This window comes from Synchiropus splendidus, chromosome 5 (assembly GCF_027744825.2).
Source record: "Synchiropus splendidus isolate RoL2022-P1 chromosome 5, RoL_Sspl_1.0, whole genome shotgun sequence".
NCBI classification, from domain to species: Eukaryota; Metazoa; Chordata; class Actinopteri; order Syngnathiformes; family Callionymidae; genus Synchiropus; species Synchiropus splendidus.
In genome coordinates this window covers 16,811,108-16,833,456 of record NC_071338.1, presented here as the reverse complement: position 1 = coordinate 16,833,456, position 22,349 = coordinate 16,811,108, and the positions used below count along the sequence as shown (strand labels likewise).

At 43.1% G+C, this 22,349-nt stretch overlaps 1 protein-coding gene across 2 annotated transcripts in view; it reads right to left on the bottom strand.

Moving 5' to 3' along the window:
• Positions 1 to 20,511: 20,511 nt before the first annotated feature.
• The window catches only part of LOC128758749 (protein kinase C-binding protein NELL1-like), a 172,131-nt gene continuing 170,293 nt past the window's right edge, over positions 20,512 to 22,349 (bottom strand). For both annotated transcript variants that reach the window (XM_053865039.1, XM_053865041.1), the window contains one exon: positions 20,512 to 20,715. In XM_053865039.1, the coding sequence (XP_053721014.1) occupies positions 20,665 to 20,715 (51 nt within the window). In that variant the 3' untranslated portion in view covers positions 20,512 to 20,664. The remainder of the gene's footprint in view (positions 20,716 to 22,349) is intronic.

The following is a 22,349-nucleotide window of genomic DNA, read 5'->3' as shown; positions in this document are numbered from 1 at the left end:
ATATATATATATATATATATATATGATAGTAAGATACATGTAAGATAAATGACACTCTACTATGGTAGAGATTTGAGGAAGATCAGGCACAACTCTCGCTACAGTTTGAATAAATATAGAAGTGCATGTGTTCAGTAGGTTCATCCTTGATAAACACAAGCGCATGGTCGACCTGTTGAGAGAGATGTCCAGCCCTTTTGCTGTCAGAGTGAAAAGCGACAGCACAAGGACATTTATTTGAGTTCCCGTGAGAATAGCTTTACGTGGCACGTAGTCCCTGGCACAGCCCCTCCCACTTTTCTGTGAGCATCGAGGGGCAGACAAACAGAGCTACTGACCTGGACCATCAGACAGACATGTAAAAGCAGTGTTTATAGAATCCTGTGACTTTTTTGCTGGCACTACACTAGCCACATTAGCGCCGCTAGCTGGAGGTCAGATGCTACTGAACTCCACCATACAGCATACAAGCAACTTCCGTGACTGATGGACTGCACAAGATCAATTTATAATGCATTAAATCTACGTGAACCAGCAGCCCTGCATTGCGTATGTTGTTTTATTAAATCAAGCTTTCCGGCTTTTTAGGTGGTCACATGACCGGAAGTAATAGAAATGAATGGGGAAATCTTAAGACAGTTGGTAAATCCAAAAGAACCAATCAACGACAATATGGTTAATGTTCATACAAATAAAACTTTGTTAGAGGACAGTAGCCACACTCAGTAGAGTCTCACTATTTCTAACTAGTCAAACCTTTCGCAGTGTCCTAGTGGTAGATACGTGTACTAATCTGTGATCAAGCCTCACCTTGCATGCTAACCTGTCTCCTAGTAGCCAAGACATTCTTACCCTGCAAGCATCATCTGCTCGCATCTTCTAATAATGAAGCTCACTCTTCAAGCTCACGCCTCTTTTCTTCCTTTGTTATTCCTCCAAGAGAAATGTGTTGATCCCAAATCTAGATTGAGACGGCCATGTGACTGCAACGCCCTTTGGAATGAATTATTGCTGATTCAATAGCCAGGAATCTGATGCTTATGAAACATTTGTATTGATTGAAAAAAAAAAAAGTCTCTAATTTAAGTCGCGTCCCTTGAATAGGCCTTTGTCGTTCCCTCTCGTCTTGTAAAGACCAGCAGGATTGTTGCTGCTCCCCAACATAAAAGACATTGTCAATTCCAAATAGAAGGAAAATCTTTCATCTCGGCGGCCCTGTTCCGTGCAGCTGAGATTTAACAGGTCTTTTAAAGGAGTCTGCCCTCCGAAGGGACCCTGGCGTTTATGGTGTGAGGAGTGATTGAAACTGCTCAAAAATGAGCAGAATTGTGACAAAAGAGGAAGGAGGTAGGCGCTGCGGGGCAACTGCGGGAGGGAAACATTATTTGTGGCTTTGTGCCCGGATCGAGAAAGGTGAAATAATTCTTTAGAGACGTGCTTGAAACTTGGAATGTGATTCCCAAACACTGTGATGAAAGGGAAATAGAGTGTGCTGAAAGAGAAATCTTGTTCCAGGTCTTTACCTTCCGCAGCACGGTGTTGTACGACACATGTTCCTGCTGACTGTACAGTAGGTGTGTGCAGTCAGCACCTGCCCAGTCCGATTCAAAGTTGAAGGATTCACACATTTACGCAGTTTTTTGAAGAACATATCCACTTAACTGTATTTACATGTCGTATATTGAGTATACTATATGTAAGGGATACTATATGCCTTACATAGAGGATGCTCTATGTAAGGCATATCGAGTATCTCGGCACTGAACTCATCTCTGGATCTGTGTTCCTTCTCCACTCTGTCACCCAGGACTGCCAAAGTCAGGTCTGCCTTGGACATGAAAACACTGGTGTCCTGCCAGAGACAGGTTTTATCCTCAGTCAGATTAGAATTTGGAGATGTGGTGTATGTAATCCTCCAGTAAACTATATATACTGTCCACCACTGTTAAAATGGACATGTTCGAGGTTGAAGATGTGAAGTCGACGTGTGACATTGCAAGATCTCATTCCCAGAAATGTTTTGCCTGTACGTCTGGCTGTCATGACACCTTTCACCACCCTCCTGAGCACCTTTGAAAACAAGTGGTGAACTGGTCTGCTCAGGTCTCTCCGCACCTCTGACCTGGTGGTGCGTCATCCAATTTTTCCAACTGGTTCGGAGCGCTGTGAGCAGGTTTGTTGGCCAGTGTTGCCTCTGATTCAATTAACAGCCGCAAGATACCACCTAACACCAGATGCTGGTCTATAATACCGAGGCGAACCCAGCCAAGACAAAGGAATCGCTCAGACTCCAAACACACGAGGGGAAGGGAGTTCAGCGGCTCATCAGCGTGGAGCTCCTGATTGCACAGGTGGGTGTGATGTAGGAGCAGAAGGGTCAAAGTTTTTTAAGACTCTAAAAAATAAAACTTCAAGCAACAAATGGCAACCAATACAAGATTTAACCCGATTGAATGTGACAATTCCATCCTTTTGGAGGATGCAAATATATCATCTATGCACAGCACTTCCTTCTTCTAAGAGAGTCGGGACATCCTGAGGACTACTACTACTACTACTACTACTTTGCTCTGCTCCTACTTTCTTTCATGTTTTTTCACTGACGCCCCAGGGTTGGAGCCCGAGACAACAGAGTGATGCACCAGTCTCATGCCTGAAGAGTCAGCAATGGTGCTGCCTACTGTCTCATCTGTCTGTCACCCCTAAATAGGACCAGAGCTTTGACCCTCTTTTCCGACTAACAACTGTATTCAGAAACTTGAAACTGAAACCCACTTCAATCTCAGCTACTCTACTACTTTCAGGGACAGCTGGTGATCTTGGATTCACTTTGGCTGTGTTCCAATTCCTTTCTTAATCCTCAATCTCCACCATAATCCTCAAAAATGTGCGTTCCCAAGGACTGAGGTTCAAGATATTGGAATTTGCCCATAATCTCCAAACCAAAATCCATCACCAGCATTTAGACGTTTTGTCCACAAAAACTAGAATCAGAACAAAACGCAGTCCAGTCCTCCTCACTCAGAACGGCAGGCAGGACATCAGAAACAGAGGACTCTAGACTGGCTGATCCTGTGAATCGCTCCCCGCCTTGATAGAGGATGTTGAAGTAGCTCAAACGCTATCAAGGTCACATCTAACGCAAATGAACTTTTGCATTCATGGGTCCATCCTCCATTCCTATCTTCAGATAGGTGTCTTCCTGCAAAGGCGATCGTTCGCAGTATCATAAATCCCATTTTCCACCTCAACAAGTACCAAGTTTTCAGCCTTTGACGTGTTGTGTGTTCTGTGCTGACACCCACAGAGATTCTGATAATGCAGCCAAAGGCCAGTAAATGTCAAATTGTGTATTTCTACTCCTACGCCTCATCCCTTACACAGATTCTTGTTCCCTGCAGCCACCTGCCAAGGTTTCCCGCAGAGTGGAATCAGACACCAGTCACGCCATGTCGATCAAGCCCTGCTCGACAGCAGTAGACGTGCAACACACGCGCAACCCGAGGCTCAGGGGCAACATTTAGGTACTATGCAGATCGGACTTGGACCTGCCACTGGGATGGGTGCCGCCCCTAATGAACTCATGAATTAAAAAAAAAAGGGATCTGATCGTGGTTTGCATTAATGTTTCCTTCCTTTAGAAACACTTTATAAAATATTTCGTTTCAACCCATCAAAAAAAAGCATCTCCCAAACACATTTTGCTCCCTATAAATCAAGCCTGTGCGTCTTGCTGCGCTCCTTACGCCCCTGCTGTGGAGCAGATTGCCTGTGAAAGAGGCCACAGCTCATAGCACTAGGCTGAGACCACGTGAACATGGTCCTCTGTACTATACTCCATCCATTCAGATCTGGATGAACCACGAAATGTCTTCCAAGTAAACTATCAGATGTCTGTGTCTTTTGTTGTTGTTTTCTCATGCCACCTATCAACAAAGACAATGGATATAGCAGTGATCAGAGGCTCTGGCAAGCCAGTTTACACTTGTTCAGCCTGCTAGGCAAGTAGGTAGCACAGCATACTCTACTGTACACCCAATGCTTTGACTCCAATCTAAATCTAAAGACTTTAAAAATGTTAGTTTTTGGCTTCTCCTTGTTATTTTGAACTCCCACAACAAAGTCATAGATTGGATAAGGACTGTAAAAGGCAGACTTCGAACGATTCAGAGTTCGAACAAAAATTTTGAGATTTTTTTGCTTCCGATTTCCAATGAAAATCCAGAACTCCAACGCCCCCCAAAAAAGCCGGAAAAAACACGATGTGCTCGGACCGATCAGCTGACCCATGACGCGCTTTGTTATTGTGTATAACGCAGCCTCTGTATGCAGACGTGTCCCGTTAGCTACATTTACTGACTGTTTTTTCTTCATGTTGAGGTGTAAAACCTTTCCTGTCTCCGCACTGGACCGTGGTAGAGTGTCACAGGGGAGGTGCTCGCTCTCCACACCTCCGAGGCTGGAGCGCTCACTCCAGGGTTTGATGAGCATGGTCATGGATTCTGGACGGAACATGCCGACGCCAGAGCCTTGAATGTCCTCGCTGGGCGTGTCTGTTTGTAAAGGGAGACAGGCAGTATATGTCCATCCAGGAGGGGACATTGACACGGCAGTATCAGATCAAGTCGAGCGGATGATGGACCGGCAACATCCAGCAAGACGTGTTGTTAAAGCATGGGACTCACAACACGCCCGTGCACAGTCGACTCAGCCTCACATTAGCGTTTGATGCTGTGTGAACTGTCAAAAATAGCTCACACGCTATTTTTGATAGTGTGTGAACTTGCAGTCGCCTCCTGTAGTCAGCAACTCATGGTCACATGAGTTGAGTGCACACTGGACGTCTCAACTGGGATGAGGATTTCTGCTGGAAGGGAGTGGTGATGTTCCTGCGGTTTTATCATTCAGTCATTATTTGAAACAAGATCCACTTCACAGCTCAGCAGCCAATGATATTTCAATTTTATTAAATGACAGGGCTTTAAAAATTCCACTGAAGCTTAATTTCCATTTCAATCTTGAGGGTACATTGGTTCGTATAAATCAGGGGTATTGATGTATTTTCTTCATCAGGGAAAGCAGACGTTGGTCCTCAGGCGGCGTCGCCATGCTGGCGAAAAAATGCAGCAGGCATCTTGAAGGAAGTACATTGCAACCCCCATCTGTCCAGGGTTAATTGACTCTTAGAATCCATTTCCATTGCCGGTATTTCTCTGTTGCCTGAGCGGTTTCAGTATCGCTTCATTATTTCAGCAAACAAAACAGTTGTTGCCAGCATAACAAGCCGTATAATGATTTCTGAACCCTCCTCTGCTTCGAAGAACGGCGTCTGGACGAGAGGCATCCACGAGGTGCCGGCAGTTTCCACGGGGCGTTCGCCATCTGCCTCCGCAGATAATACATTCCATTTCATTCACGCGGGAAGTTGAGTTGCACTCCTGTTCTTGTCTGCCTGTGGTGAATGTAAAAATAGAATGAAAACAAGAGTATCGGAAAGGAAACCTCAAGGCAAGTGGTGCCACATGTGGCTGGCTTGCCCCCATCTCCGAATAATTAACTCCTCTCTGAAATTGCTCTTTGGAAAGTACAGGTGCTGAAGATAACCGAGAATGTTTGCGAGGCATGGAAAATTGAAACTACCGCATGAACATGAACTGTTTGGAGGGAGTCCAAATCCAGTACCAGACGGCCCATTGTGTTTTTCTTTGCTGTAAGCCGCGACAACGCCATGGCACAAATGCAATGTTTAGAAACCTTGTGGACGAGCACATGAATAAACACAATGTTTCAATACAATCCAATACAGTACAGTCAAAAACTCTGAGTGAAACTACTGAGCATTTCTGACCAAAAGTCAAAAGAAAGATGGCTGCCACAAACAAGAATGGATGCATGAGGATTTAGGAAGGTTGCTCGTGCTCTTGTGCCATGAATTACCAAAAAACTAAACCAAACAAACTAGAAAACCTGACCGTATAAAACACTGTTGAATAACTGAAACAATTCACTTCTGAGTGAATGCGGGGACAAGGACATGCTGACATGGTGCATGCGACCTTCCTTCGACCTTCCAGTGCTGTGGAGCTCGCACCAGCGGTGGCCTGGTTGTCGATCCTGGTCAGGGTGTCTTACTGTCTGCCATGAGCCAACTCAGTGAATGTGTTGATTTATTGATGCAACTGTGTTTTGATAAAGACATGATCATGTCACATGATGGCAGAGCTACGTCCTGTCCCAATGCTTTTCTGGTGCAGTTAATACTGCATGTGCAGTGCCGTGTTTGTCATAGTTGCTCTTAACCTTGCTTAAAAAAAAGGTATATTGCCGAACATCTGGGATGTGGTTCATGTTGACCTGCTGTTGGAAGCTTTAGCATGCAGTACACAGTCTAGCAAACGAAGGGGAGGCACATATACGCAGGCAACCAGAAGATCTGTGTGAATCCAGGGAACGCAAGGCATCTTCCAATAACACGTCCAATAAATTAATAATACAAGGAAATGAGTGCATGCAGCATTTTACTGATGATTTCAAAGACATGAATCTGTGGCATCATTAACGTGGCTGAGTTACCGGCTTCTTGCATTAGTTTCCGCTGGTATTTTCACCAACTAATAGGAGAGGCAAATAAATAATTCCTCCTGATCATATGAGAATATGTTGCGACTATTTCTGATGATCACTGTAGTCACTTATTTTCTCATGTTTTCTCCCAGCAACCATTTGTTTGTTGTCAGCCTCAGTTTGTTGAGTGTTTACACTGGTACGATTCGTGCACTCAGGTTTCCTCCTAGATCCATGCTGGGGTTAGTTATTCTCGGACAACCAAAGGTCTATTGCTCTATTTTTATAAAACACTTGTAATTATTGGGCCGTGCACCTCCTGATCAGTGTTAATCTAAAGTCGCACCCTGAGTTTCACACATGGAAGCATCAACACCTGTGTGAGGTGCCGTCCCATTAGCACAAATCCTGAGTCCACGGTTTTGTCTCTGCCTCAGAATATGGGAGCAGATAGAGGGAACGTGGAGGGGAGCTACAGCGGAACGTACCTCTCTCTGGGCCTGGAATTAAGAATTAAAATAACTTTCCACAGACCTTCTCGATGGGGAGTCTCATTCGAGCCCCTCGACTATTTGTCTTCCACCCTGACATCTGTCGACTCTGAGCACATTGTTAGTTTTTATTTTAATTTAAAAACAATATAAGCTGCAAAATCATAATGATTGTTATACAAATATTTTCAAGACATTAAAAGAGCTTTAGTTTAAATAAGGTTATGAATCTAGTCACCATCGTGATTTATTGTGCTTGTCAAACTGATGCAAAATATATATATGATATTTTCTTGTTTAAATGTATGTATTCAGTAATATACCAAATTCATTCAAACTGAAAAATGTGGCTTTTTGTGGCAAATATTCATATGCCAATTAATTGAGATTGTATATATATATATATATATATATATATATATATGGTGGAGTATTTTACAGAGAATAACATGTCACAAATAATTGTGTCGCCAAGGCAATAGAGCTGCATGCGGAGTCACAATAGAAAGTCAATGGAAGTCATTCAGATATGAAACAATTATGTAAAAAAAAAAAAAAAAAACAGAGGAGGAGAGTTTTGTTGTAATGCCACAACACTGAAAACCCTTTATCTGCTGCCTCCAAATCCATGTTCCCTGTTGCTCACTAAACCAGAGTCATAAATGAGCCCCAAATCACAGAGTCAAATATGCTAAGGCAACAGCTGAGGTCAGAGCTTTTCAAATCGCAACCTTCATTATCTCTCAAGATGAACTGAAAAGGGGTCATTTTCCCCAGTTAATTTGAGAGTGACACGCAAGAGCGAGGCTTGACATCACTGCCTCTGTGAGGGGACGACACCAAACGGTGCCGTCGAAGGTCCATGTGAATCATATTGATGCAGAGGATAAAGAGCACTCGCTGGAGCGCTGGTTCCGAGCACGTGTGAATGCGCCATTGGACCTCCCTGTTATCTGGCAGCCCTCAGCTCTCAGGTACATTTATCTGCACGGGCATTTTGGTGTGTGTGATGATGATGGTCCCGCACCATTTCTATGGCCCATTGTCCTCCATCAGGCACGACGGGATGTTATCAGCCTCAGCCAGGCTCAGCCTCCCACAATGCTTCATTACCTTGTGTGTGCATGTGTGTGTGTGTGTGTGTGTGTGTGTGTTGAGAGAACGTGGCAGGTATTTCTCCTGTTGTGGAGACACAAGTCTGTTTCACCTTTAGATTTGGATGGAATGAAAAGTTTACTAGTCATGAGAGACAAGAGGTGAGAAATGTACACCTCAATAGCTGCACTCCAGAGACAACGCTCCATTACCTGTCCCTCCGAGGACTCTGCTAATACGTCTCCAGATATCAGCTCTCCATACTCCAGCAGGGGCCCACTACTTCTAGCTTAAAACACACAGAGGGCTCACAAGGCACAAGGATCCATCAAAGGACGTGCGGACATGTTCATTCATTTAACTAAAAGAAGAAGTCATCTGTGACTGGTTCTGTCCATGACGTCAATTGCTGCCTCAAGAGTTTGTCTTTGCAGTTGAAGTAGCTAAAACGACTGAAGCAAATCCGTGGTGGAAACCAGTTGTTCCTCTGTCTCGCCTCTAATGTGGAAAGCCCAACAGTGCACACAACAAAAATGAGATGCAGCCGTGTTCAGAAGTCCCTGTGAGATATTTCATCACAGGCTCAGTGAAAGGCAACCGCAGTCTTTGTGAAGTCTGTTTTTGCTGTCGATTATGATTTCATATTTGCTGTGACACATTTTCTTGTGCTCAAATTGGATCCAGGGTCCTGTGTGAAACCGACATCTTTCTCTCATTACCGCCAACCAGCAGAAGCTTATGTTCTCAAGAGCATTTGTTTTTTTTATGTCTCTGTGTTCAAAATAACTTGATAAGTTTGGGACAGATGTGGATAGCATTTTCAGAAAATATGTGAAATGGGACAATGAACAAATGAGTCACCCTTGGGAGTGATCCGCGTCACCGTCCGGGTCCAGGATTTTCTGGAAAGGATTCTGGCTCTGGGAGATTGTGTTGGGAATGGAGTGAAGCAGTGCTCTCCGAGTGCTTTTCTAGACAATTTTTTTTTGCATCATTGATGTGCCCCCTTTTCACTGGGGACACTTGTTTATGTTTAAATGTCTTTTCATTTGTCTTCAGTAAATATTTATGGATTCATTTCTACCCATTGCTGTCTGGACCAAAAACTCTTGTGTTCCGCATCCATTCTGAGCTCATTTCAAAAGCATTTCCGAGTGTTCTCAGCTCCTGTTTGGGAGCACGGCTCCCTCAAGAGCGCCACATCCTCTATGAGAGGGATGGGGCATTTGATTTCCTCGTGAGAGCAATGTATTTTGCTGCAATGGTCAGCAAATTCTTCCTAAGCTTCTGAGCTAAGCACATTTTTTTTGCAATGCAAGATATAAAAAAAAGTTAACCGCAAACAAGTTTAACGATCACATCGCCAGTCAGCATCATTTATGCTGGTTATGGGGAATCTGAAGTCCCTGAAGTTTAACAAACTTAGAAGTGAAGTGCCGAAGTGTCTCCTCAAACTGTTTTCCATGGCAATATTTCAAATGTCTCCATCTCCTCCTCTTATCTGTTTTACAACCCTGTGGTAGTGAGTAAAACACACAGTAGAAGAAGCCAGAACAAGTATTCCACAGGGGGTTATGGACCCTACTTTGTGACACAGTAAGTTGAGAAGCGCCGCCATCCAGACGAGGCTCAAAGTAGAATCAGAGGTGGGCAACTGAATTTCCCAAAGGGCCACATTGGAAACTGTAACGGTTGTGAGGAGCCATCATGTCAAAAGAAAGACAGCAATGACTACAAAATATACTAACAAGGAACAAGGAGAAAAGGAACCAAAGAAGATGAAATAGGATATTAAGGATTAATATTAAGGATATTAAGAAGTGTAAATATGCCATGAAACCCATTGAAATATTTCATTTTATATGCGCTTAATTTGAATATAAATCAACTATGGACTAGATGTTCAAGATAAAGAGGCCATTTATTTCATATATTTTCAGTATCCCTTCAAGATGTTTTGAGGAACAAGAAAAAGACACAAACTGTCAATGAAAAGAAGGAAATTGTAGTCTTAAAACAAGAACATGCTACATTTACTGCTGAAGTGGCAGAGACTAAAAGAGAGAACAGAAAAAGGCAGAAAAATTAGGATATATTAATTATAATATTAGTCTGACGTCAAATGGGCCATGAAAATGCAGGCATCGGGCCGCATATGTCCCCCGTGCCGCACTTTGCCCAGGTCTGATCTTGAAATGGCTTGTCCAACGGTTTCTCCCAAAAGTGCTAGACGAGGATTCTATTCATTCAATGAAGCCATTAAACGTAGTATGCTAGTTGTGAACAGCAAACGTGGGTCAGAGTCTAAAAATAAATGTGTCTCTATACGACTAATATACTTAGTAATTCCCTTATTATTCATTACAAGAATCACAGGACAAATCTGTACAGGTCATTACCAAAAGTCGAAGGACATAAACAGATATTTAAATGAAGGCTGGCTGTCAGGTTTTGAACAGATATAAATGCTGGCAAACTATTTTGAAAAAGTACTGTATTAAAATACTTAATTAGGGCTAATGTATTAAAAAGGAAGTCAATGTATGTAATAAAAAAAACAGCGACAAATAAACCTAGTGAAAGGTTGCATTTCTTTCTTGTCACGACCCTGTTTGTTTGTATTTTAACATTGTATCAATGACACACACACACACACAAAAACCCCATCCCAAACATGATGGCGCAGCACCTGCTCCACTTGTTGTTTGTCACCTGGGTGTTCAGCCTCTTCTTCATCTTCATCCTCTGGAATGTCACTGCCCTGACTTTCATTCCCTCTGGCCTTCACCCCACCCCTGACTCCCCCCGGCCCCACAGCTCTCTCAGTACCAGCAGTTCCTCTGACTTATTAAGTGGAGCCGGAAGGCAGCAACATCCCATCCTTGTTTCCCGATGACAACTTGAATCAGGGAAACAACGTGGAGCCATGCATCATATTTCACGAGCCGATGCTGTTTATTATTCATCAAATATGATATAATCCAGTGGCGGGCCGTCAGGGCCAGCGAGGCCTTCTCTGCTGGCCGAACATAACCAGAAATCCTGAGCATATTTATGACGAAAAGTGAATTTCATTTTTAATGCGTCTTCCCAAAATGTATGATATATAGTGTATATAATAATCATAGTCATGTCATAGTATATCCAGTGTTGTTTTTCCAGGTTAGAGTTTTTATCCAGTCAGAACTCAACTGGCTTGTGTGGTCATGTCCAAGGCCTTCAGCAGCAGCAGCAGCAGTGCAGGCGCTGCGGTGCCTGTCACTGACACACACAGTTGATGGATAGTTGGATAGCTGGCCTCGCGTGACTTGTTCACGTCCTGCGATTGGATACTCTATATATAGGGTGGGGGTGTGCTTGACTGAAGGCCTCGGTGCAAAATGCACGGCCCGCCACTGATATGATCAAACCAAATGTGAAGACGAATGACGGCAGGTGCTGATAGTTTTGATTGTGCTGCTCTCATCCAGTGAGTCTGTCTGTTGTCAGGCATGAATTGTAATGCAGCGTAATCCAGAGGTCGTGGGGTCACTTCTGACTCATGCTAATGAGCGGACGGGCCCAAGGTGACACCGGGTTAAGTAAACACTTGACGGCTCCATCAGCTCAATACCTTCCTTGTCACTGGCTCAGCAGCACTTTTTAATTACACCACTATTGATCCGCCGGGTCGTCGATAAGACATTTAAGCAGCTTAATCCATGTTGTATTAACATGAGCGATGTGCACATAGTTCATGTATTCAATCTGGGCACAAGACGGAGCGCTGTTTGCCGCCTGCTGCATCTCAATCCGCTGGCTGACGCGTTCAAACAAAGGCAGATGGGAAGATGGATGCGAGCTCTGGTGGCAGGTCCAGGCGCTGGCTGCTCAAAAGGCTCTCAGCTTTGCTGATCTAATGCCGACCCGCTGTTGTTCTAAGCTGACAAATCCATCACCAGGAGTGAAACGTCTCTTGAAGTGAAATTAGAGGTGATTGAAAAAGCAATTTTCCATTTGGAGCTCTGAGTGTGGCCATTCATGCATCCCAGGCCTCCACGCAGGGATGTTGCCTTGGGAGCCGCCGCTCCACCTTGGTGCCGACCCCCGTGCTTCCAGCCCATGAATGGTAAGCACCTTTGGGCAGAGGCTCCACGGCTACAGGGCCAGCGCCGGCTGTGACCGGGGCCGAGGCGGCAGAGGGAGAAGTGCACTTGCTTTACAGCTGAGTGGCAGCAGGTTAATTGACTCAACCCATCCTAGTGGCGCCCGCTGCATATCACTGCCCCCTTCTTTCTCCTCCACTTCGAAGATAAAGGCGCCACGATGAGGCAGGCAGATGCTTCTGGAGCAGCTGTGGGACTGATGACATTAGAGCCGCCGCCTAATCTTACAACAAAGATCAATCAGCCAGAACTTGCTGCTTCCGCTCATTTTCAGATTAAGTGCCAAAGCTGATACTTTTGGGGGTTACGACTTGAGAGGGAGTACTAGAGCTGACGCTGGGAGCATCAGGTTCTGTCAGGAAGACGGACCAAGACAGGCAGGTTGGGTGGTCAAAACAACAGTGCTGCGCCTTCTGGAGCTCAGTCAAGGCCGAGAAGGAACCAACTCTTGACTGAGGCTCTGTTACGGCAATCGTTCGCACAAACCCAGTGGTTTTTTTTGGTCACTAGAATTCCACATTTTTACAACCCAACTACTGCCGGATGAGTCAGTACATCTCAGTCGTCTTCCTCCCCAAAAGGCCTCTTACATGGCAAGTGGTAGTAAACGATACAGACACGTTCTCGGATGTGCGGCATCGGAGACACTTCCCTCATTTTCAGACTAACCTCGACTCTTTTCTCGCTCTTGGAAGCCTGTGGCTGAAAACATAAATGGGTTTTTAGGGGCAAACTAGCCTCAGAGCAATGAAACCACAGATATTTGGTGACATTCCAGCGCGTATCGCACTGTTCTCCGCCCCTGCATTTCCCCGGCATCTACACCGGCGAGATTACCAGGCGGAGGAAGTTCGCCACTTCCAATCGAGCGGCTACCACAGGCTTAGCGCTTGGTGAGTGCAAACGTTTGAGATATTTATTTTGTTCACCTTTAAATGACGGGGCTCCCTGGTGCAGCAGTGTGATTCTACTCTGACACGGTTCTTTTGCCGCTGTCAGCAAACTGTGGCCGTCTGGTTGGAGTCTTTCTGATACGAAACTGCGACTTGGCAAATGAGAGTACGACAGGGCTTCCACCACGTCTAAACTCACCTGGCGGTGCAGCACGGCTTCCTGAGAGCCGCCACGCCATCAGAAACTCATCTCTTTTTAGTGATGAAATCTCACGTGATCAAACGTATTAAAACCAAGTGGTCAAAGAGGTGGTCTTGAACGTCTAAGTCTTCGCAAGTTATTTGCGGAAAAATCCCGGAAAAAAACATCATACAATGACTGAAGTCCGTTGCTGGCGGAAGTCAAGTCGCGGCCGGACATATAGGCAGATGGACCGCTGCTGTTCGGAGACACATGGGGGTGGGGTGACTAGACTGAAGGCCTAGGTGTAAAATGCACGGCCTGCCACTTGTTTATAATATATTATATTATATATCATTTAATTGTAATTTATCCGAATTAGTCACGTACAGACGTAGATGGCGCCGGTTGCAGGCAGCCACTCCCAAATGTAGCCAAGTGAGACCTAAGATTTCTTCTCATTCTCGTGGTCCAGCCACTGTTTCCATGTCATCCCGTGTCAAGCTTCATCATATGCATGCACCATGCCTCTTGTCAGAGCCACATACAAGCCTGGAATATACAGTATATACTACACCGCTGCTGTCAGTGGTTACGTGAGGACACCAGAATCTATTTTTGCACATCACTTTTACGAAAGGAGAGATGGTAAAAGATGGGTTTTCGCGTGGACAAACCTATCAATAATTCAAACTTTATTTATATTGCACCTTTTACATAATACAATTGTGACTCAAGGTGCTCGACAAATGGGTAAGGTGAAGGCATTTCTCCAGAAGACTCAAGAAGCCCTCTGACGCACGTAATGCAGAACAAGTTGTGCAAGTCATGCAAGGTGTGCAGTCTGAAGAGCATAAAAATGTTTGAATTGTACATCAAACTAAAAAGTCGCTCATACAATTTACACAGCTGACACAACATGGATAAAGGAGTGAGAACACAAAGGTTAAAGGAATGAGAGAAGAAAACAAGGGAAAGGACAATATGAAACATGACAGTACTAAATGAGAACACAGTATTCATGAATAAGTCCTACTAAAAAGATGAGTCTTCCGTTAACAGCTTTACATCATCATAAAAGTCAATCTTGATCCGCGACAACCAGGCAATTGAATTACAGTTCATAATCCAGGATGAAAAAGTCAGTGCTGATGATGTCGACACTTGATTTGTGGAAATATTTAAATGACCACACCTTTTTAAGGGTAGACTGTGTTGCATCAACTATTTATTTAGGCTTCATTTTCATACTTTTAATTTCAATGATGCTCTTATTCCTGCCAGTAGCTAACAATTGTTTCTTTTTTGTCAAATTCAAATGCAGTGTCATGTTTTCAGTGGCTGTTAATACTGATGCAAAGTAAAACAAAGTCAAAACAACAACTCAGAATCAGAAAACTTTATTTATCCCAAGGGAAATTATGTTAATAGTAACTCATAATAACGCAATGTAACACAGAGTTTATCAATATTAACATTAGGGCATGTTAAAACAGGGCATTTAGCAGGTCATGTTTCAGTTTAGGCTGATAAATAAATTGGCCTTATCAGTGAACTAGCTGCAGCTGTTGCTGACATTCGCTCCAGGCTGCTTGTGAGTGTCGGAGAAGGGGAGCAGAGGTCTGTCTGAGTTATCAATATGAGTTTAACCTTTAAACCACCAAAGCATTTGGATCACTGCTTTGAGACTCCCATGAAATCCAAAAATTCTCACTGGAAGACTGCCTTTGGTATCAGTAGAGGACGCGAAAGTCCGCTCTCCTAACGTCAATATATGACGCCATGGGAGTGAGGATGGGCTGGCAATATATCCACGTTTTAACTGATGAACTCACATGTCGATGTGTTAGTTGTCTTTCACATCTTTACTGTTTGAAAATCTAATTCAATGTCTTCTAGTCTGTCCCTGCACGCTGCCCCTGTTGAGGTGGTCCAGGAATGTCCAGTTGGGAGGATCCTCCGAGCGGATCCAAGACATGCAGGTGCTGTTATGTGTCTTTGCTGTCTTGATGGCGGGATGGGTGCACATTCTGTTCTGAATTCAATAAAGTAATTACATAAATATAATAAGAATAAATGACCGGTTATGACTCCAAAAACCTGTTTTAAAGAGGCAAGAAAGAATAAATGTATGTGTAATCATGTACAGCTTGTTTCAAAGTTAAGTGTTGCAATTTCATGAGAAACAACCCAAAAAAGGACTGCTAGCATTTTAGACTTAATACGAATAAAGAGCAGTTTTGACATTCATCATAAATAATCTATCGTAAGCAAAACTGAAATACTGCATGTGTAAAATGTACATCTGACTTTTGGTGAAGAAAAACTGTCGATCGAACAATGTGTGAAATGCCGTTCAATGTCATTACTATACCTCAACTTGAGAAAACAGAATGCAAAAAACATTTAATGTAATTGAACAGTTTTCTCTCCAGACAACAGGGAACCTTTGTAAGTGCATGAGTTCCTGGTGCACTGATCACACTGATGCACAAGACACGTGGCAGCTAGGATGATAACAACAACAACAAACATGGAGGAATCCCTGAACAAAAGCAAACAAAAGCATCTGTTTGCCTTTGTTCAGGGATGTTTTTCACTACACAATGGCCAGGGTTTCCACTACTCTGAATGTACTTGAAATTCTTATAAAATTGTCATTCTTACACAAATATTTTCAATAGCTTTAGTTTAAATAAGGTGATATAAAAACTTGAATACAGCCACCATTGTGATTTATTGTGCTATTGTCCAACTGATGCAAAATAAACAATATTTTGTTGTTTAAATGTATGTATTGGTCCATCATTTGATTCAGTCATATACCAAATCCATTCAAATTGAAAAAGGTGGCTTCTTGTGGCAAATATTCTTATACCATTAATTGAGATTAATTCATCACAAATTCTCTTATTAACTAGAACTTAGTATATATATATATATATATATATATATATATATATATATATATAAATAAACAAATTGGACAGCAGGTGATATCATGAGCAGAACTTTGAAATGAATAACTGGAGGACATGATGAATAAAAGTTTCAACGTGTGAATTATTTGTGAGAAAAAGAACAATGCAAGATTGAAAAAGAATGTGTGCTGGTAGATATATTGTGCAGGGGAATCATACATATTAAAGTCAAAGAAAAAAGTCGGAAGTTATGTACAAATATCTAAATGTTACGACTTCAACATCCCAGTGTGTGACACCCATTAGCTCATGTGGCACCTGGCAAGCTTCTGAAATGTGAGGATCAAATATTCCTCCTTGGCTTCACAGTGAAAAAAAAGAAAAGGTTGCTCTCACACAAAGGCAGGAAGCAGAGTTACAAGTGTCAGAGTTGAAGATGCTCTGGATTTCACTGGGAGGAGCAAGGAAGGGCCAGATTAGAAGCGAGTATATCAGGAGCAGCTCATGGAGAAAGATTTGTCGACAAAGTTAGGGAGGCCAGACTCGGGAGGTTTGGAGGGGAGAGTCGGGGCTCATGGAAAATGAAGAATGTTAGAAGGTACCAGGCAAAAAGCCAACCAATGACCGGATGTGGTGACCAGTGATGATGATGATGATGATGAAGATGAGTTAAGGCAGCAGTGGCTGATTTGCTGTGGGACCCATTGAGGGAAAATACAGACAAGACTCGACTGGGAAAGAGGTTCAGAGAAAGAGTGTTGACTCACACGCCGTGTGACTTGTTCATTTCTGTCATTGATCTAGACCCACAGCAGCAAAACACACGCATTAAGTAAACAACTGAAATATTTATTAAATGAAGAAATGTTTCACAGCAAACTCTTACCACAACACAGCCGTTAAGACACTTAACCCTTTGAGTACAACGACAGTAAAATGGCCACTCAGCTCGGACCCGGAGAAACCAGGGCTTCTATCAAAAACATGGACGAGTACATGAGAATGGCGAAGGTCCAACGGCTTCACGTTTGAAGCTCAGGATCAACAACTTGACCTTTTTTTTTTCATTTTACATCTGAACTTCTTCCATTGTGATTTCAATTCATCTTTCTTTTTTATACAAACAATAAAAACCTCATCAATGCTGTGTACCATTTACTGGCCTGTGATGGCAGAATAACTGAACTACATAAAGGATATATATTAGGGCACCATCGGGGCATGTAGTCATTCATATTTCATTTTTCAATTGAGGTAAGTAGGGTTTATCGCGCTTGAACTAACTGTGGAGGTTTTCCCGCCGCACATTTCTCTGAATCAAGTTTTGTTGTCACCACGACGGGAAAACCATCCAGTATGTGGATGTGACTTCAACGTCAAAGCTCATTTTGGATGGAATACATAATAAGCTCCACCAAGTCGTCCTCGCAGTCGTGTGTCTCGACTTTTGAGGAGACCTAGGCTAATGCAACGTAGTATATATTTATCAAATATGAAAGCATTTCCACTATTTAAAACTGTAAATCTCTCTCCTGATACCCTGCGCCACAATAAATCAGAAAGGAAAACCTGTATTTTTCTGATGAACAACTTTTTTGTGGACATGTGCTCTGAGATCTGTACAAAATAACAGTTCAGGATGAGGGACGAAGCATAACCAATGGAAAATACTAAAAGGGTTAAGGCAAGAATAGAAAAATAACGAAAAAAAAACCCAGTTAAAAACACGACTTGATTCGACCCTAAGAAGCTGTGGTTGTGAGGATTACTCATAATCTCTTTACATCATATATACAGCAAATTTCCACACAAACTCAACGGTTATAATGGATACAGAATAAAAAAAATGAACAGGAAATAATTTCATCATCAGTTTGTAAAAACATTTACACATAAATCTGCAAATAGTGTTTTACAGGATATCAAATCAATCAACACAGCAGTCTGAAAATTGTGTTTCGGGTGAGTCTTTGTACAAATGTCGGTGGTTTGATTGCTGTGTTTGCCTTCGCCGAGAACAGGCTTCATTTTCTTATCTTCTCTGTGTGTGTGTGTGTGTTTCTTGTGCAATGTTTCAAGAGGCATCATGGAAATAAAAACAACTCCCGGCTCCTGAAACATGATATTTTTCTGTTTGGAAACAGTCTCAGGGGCAGACTTACTTCAGTCCCAGTTTGCCAGTACTAATCTGAAGAACTTGGCGAAACAGGTGCAAAGTGACACCAAACAAAATCGGAATTTTTCGGTCTCACAATCAGCAGCGGACCCAGTTTGGACAGATGCAAGCACAGATGGGCTCAACAGTTTTAGTTCATGTAGCCGACCCAACTGACCTTCACAGCAACACACTACACCATGTAGAGGGCCTCCCAGTGCAATTCTGAAACCTCTTCTTCAACTGCTGCTGTGCAGAATAAAACGGAATAGAAGGGTGAGCGTTATAATGTACCGCTTAAAGAGGCCCACTCATCCATCCTCACTATAACATGAAACACTGCGACCCCAGACTCCCTCCATGTTCCACAGCGTCCACAGCACTCACTCACATCCCAAGTGACATGACATACATACACTAACAACCACTCTCATTGAAGCTTAAATAAAACTATCCTGAAACAAGGATGAAAAATGTGCCCTCACTGCAGCCACACACATTTAAGTTTTTGTCACACACCCAAATTTCATATTCAACATATATTCAACAGTGGCATGCGCGCTATTTTGTGCCTTTAAATGACACAAACGTTTTGATAAATAGCATTGCCAAGTTTGCACACACTTTAGTACAAGCAAACCTTTAATAACTCAGCCCCTGAGTCTTTTCATTTTAGACAAGACATTAGTTCCGGATGATGATTCAATTTTTTTACATTCATGTTGGTAAGAATAACTGAAAGGGGGCAAGAAAGGTGGAGGTCGTAACCTAAATTTATGAAGTTTATAATCTCCATCTGTGTTTCTCAATTCGGTAAAACTTAATCTGATCCTGAAGTACCCATTTTTTTTATTTTTATTTTTTACAATTAATATCTGTTTTGCAAACTTTGTTATGTGTGTTTTGGGGTGACAGTGGCACGGGTGGAGGGTTGGTGGTTCCAATCCTCAGTTATCAAGACCCCCTCCCCACCTGGCCTCTGACCGCGGAGGCCGCTTGGCCATGTTTTCACAGCTCCCCACCTCTAGTGGGACTGTGATATGAATAATGGTGTTGTAAGGTGCGTTGGGTGGGAGGAACGCCACAGTTCTATACAGTGACACACTGAAAGAACTAAAAGGTAAAAGATTTTGATGATGAGCTATTGCTATCTTTGCAATTACAGCACGGACTGAGAACACAGTAGAAATGAACGGCTGGTAAACAAAGCTTGTCTTTCTTGTCAAATGAATTTTTAGACGTGCGATGTTGAATTCCCTCAGTGTGATGTGATGTGAGACGTGTGCAGGCGAGGTGGACCTGCAACTGTATATAACAAAGCGGAGGACTCCCTAATGAGCCAGGCGGTGTGGAAGCAGCTCACACCTCCTGACATACTCAAGTATGGACCTCTGTGACTCGGCTCTAATTATCGGAAATCTCTCCTGCCTTCCCATTGTTTCTCACCGTGCATGTGCCATTTGATGTTGAAAAGCAGCGCCTGACGCAGAGCTGCACGTGGAGTGAGCCAGTCCCCTGGCTCACATGTGGACAACACACACCTCATACACAAACTGCTCCGTAACGCATCGCGAAACAGGTCTGAAACTGGAGGAAAGCTTGAACTGAATTGACAGCTTTTACCAACATCAATGGAGGGACACATATTGATGTCTGCTCTGCTCTTTCTGGACGGAATGTTCCGTTTTCCCACATCACCGATAGACGACGTAGCAGACTGAACAGCAGGTACCACACGGTTTTAAAAAAGTGACTGACTGACACCCAGGGCTCGGCGTCCACTGATGAATCTGTGAAAAGGGGGACGCAGCAAACTCCAACAGTATTGCATTTGATCGTGTGGTTATTAGCAGTGGACAATTCAAAAATAAGGACGGACGTTCCGCTTCATTATTACACCTCTTGATGCTCGAGGTTTGCCGATCCTCAAGGTCTGTAATGAAATGTAAACAGCACAGAGACAAAGACACACGACACAGTGACAGTGGTGAGGGCACGACTCCACTCCCTCCCTCCGGAGACACTTTTTTTTTTCCTTCGACGGTCGGGGGATTAAAGCGCCCCACTCTTCTCCAGTGTTTATTCTGCGTGCACACATTGGCATGCGCATGTGAGTGCCTGTCTCATTCAGAGGAGGGAGAGTTGGGGGAAAGGGGCGTGGCAGTCCTGCAGTGAAGAGAGGAGTCAGGGGCGAGAAGGGGAGGAGCCGCTGGATAGCTCTAGTTGTTCTGAAGGCAGTCCAGATCCACCGAACAGCAAACGTTCCCATTCTGGCAGAAAAATGAAAACAAAAGGACAGTCAGGACTGTTTGCCAACAGCATTTTTCTATGACTTAAAAATAAGGCAGGAAATTCCTGGAGCAGTTGAGAGGAGTCGAAAACGAATACTGAAACATATTTACTCAGGTGCATCGAGACAATAACCTCTTGTCTAACATCGCTCTAACTTTATAAGCCATTGAAGATTCAGCATAAGAAATGACAGAGGATTATAAACACTCAGTAGAGTCGCTCATTGAAAACAAGACACAACATAGACGACAATTATAACTAGCTACGCGTTGCACCACAGTTGACAAAAACACAACTAAATGTAATTAAAACTATGATCTCTGAAATTTTATTGACCAAAACAAGACAAGACAGTAATTTCCAACGTAATTTTATCGGCAGCATCTGACTTCAGGTGCAGCAGACACACAGTATTGCTGTTTCCTTGCAGTACTGTTTAGAATATGGGCCTGTGTTGCTTTCACTTCACTACAGAAACAAAAGTCCTAGTCCTAGTCTGCCACAGAGAAACAGCCTACAACCAATGTCACGCTGGAGTCCGCACCACTGATATATACAGTATGTCACCACTCCACCTCAACGCTGTTTTCATCAGACTGCAAACTGGTCAGATCATCTCTTGCTTCCTCGCTTCCCAACGTCTGATTTCTATTCCAGAGAGTACAGCTGATATTCCAACAAAACCACAATTTAAGTTAAATCTTCACTTTTTTTGTTTGCTTTTTATTAGATAAAAATACTATTTTGGTCAACTCAAATGTGAAAGATTTTGTCCACCAGAATTTGACGAAAACAGCCATGGAGGACTGACAATTAAAAAATGCAAAATTGCTCGACTAAAATGATATGGTTGAGACTAAAACTGATAAAGTCTGAAAAAAGAGTGCAACATAAAGACTAGATGAAAACCAGAAATACAACAGGTGCCTCAGAGCAACGCTTGACACAACCCTAAATAGTAATGTCAACATGAACATTCTAGTGAAATAACTGATTGCGTGTATATGTACAGTAGGAGGGCAGTTCACAGGACAGTATTTACTCATTTGTAAGATATTAATCTCTGATAAAGAATCATTAATCACAGAGCCAATTGGATTCTGAGCTAAAGTCTATTGTGCAGAATATGTGTATTATTTTAACTCCCACCTAGAAACTTGGTTGCTTCCAAAACAATGCATATAAAATGCCTGAAACAATCAGTCAAGAGCTTGCTAGCAATGACTCACACACGGTTTACTCCTTCATCGACGGCATGAAAAAGTGACAAAAGCTGCATTTTCTGTAATTATTTGTTGTTAGATTCTAAACATGACAGCAGCACAATGCAGAGTGACTCAGAGATGATTTCAGGATCCTTCTTTATTTGTGGCGTAAGTATAACATTGGAGCACAAAGCCCTTCATCGCTGCCATGGCAACACATAGACATCACAGGAAGGCTACATGTCAGTGTAAGTGCGGACGCAAACATGCTAGAATCAGGTGATTTTCGAGCCTGACAGAAGGAACTGCTTGGTTTCCCATGTCCTTGGACCTTCTCAACACAACTCCACCCATGCAATAATATAGCGTGTTGATGAGTGGCTCACAGTGAGCAAATGAAACAGATG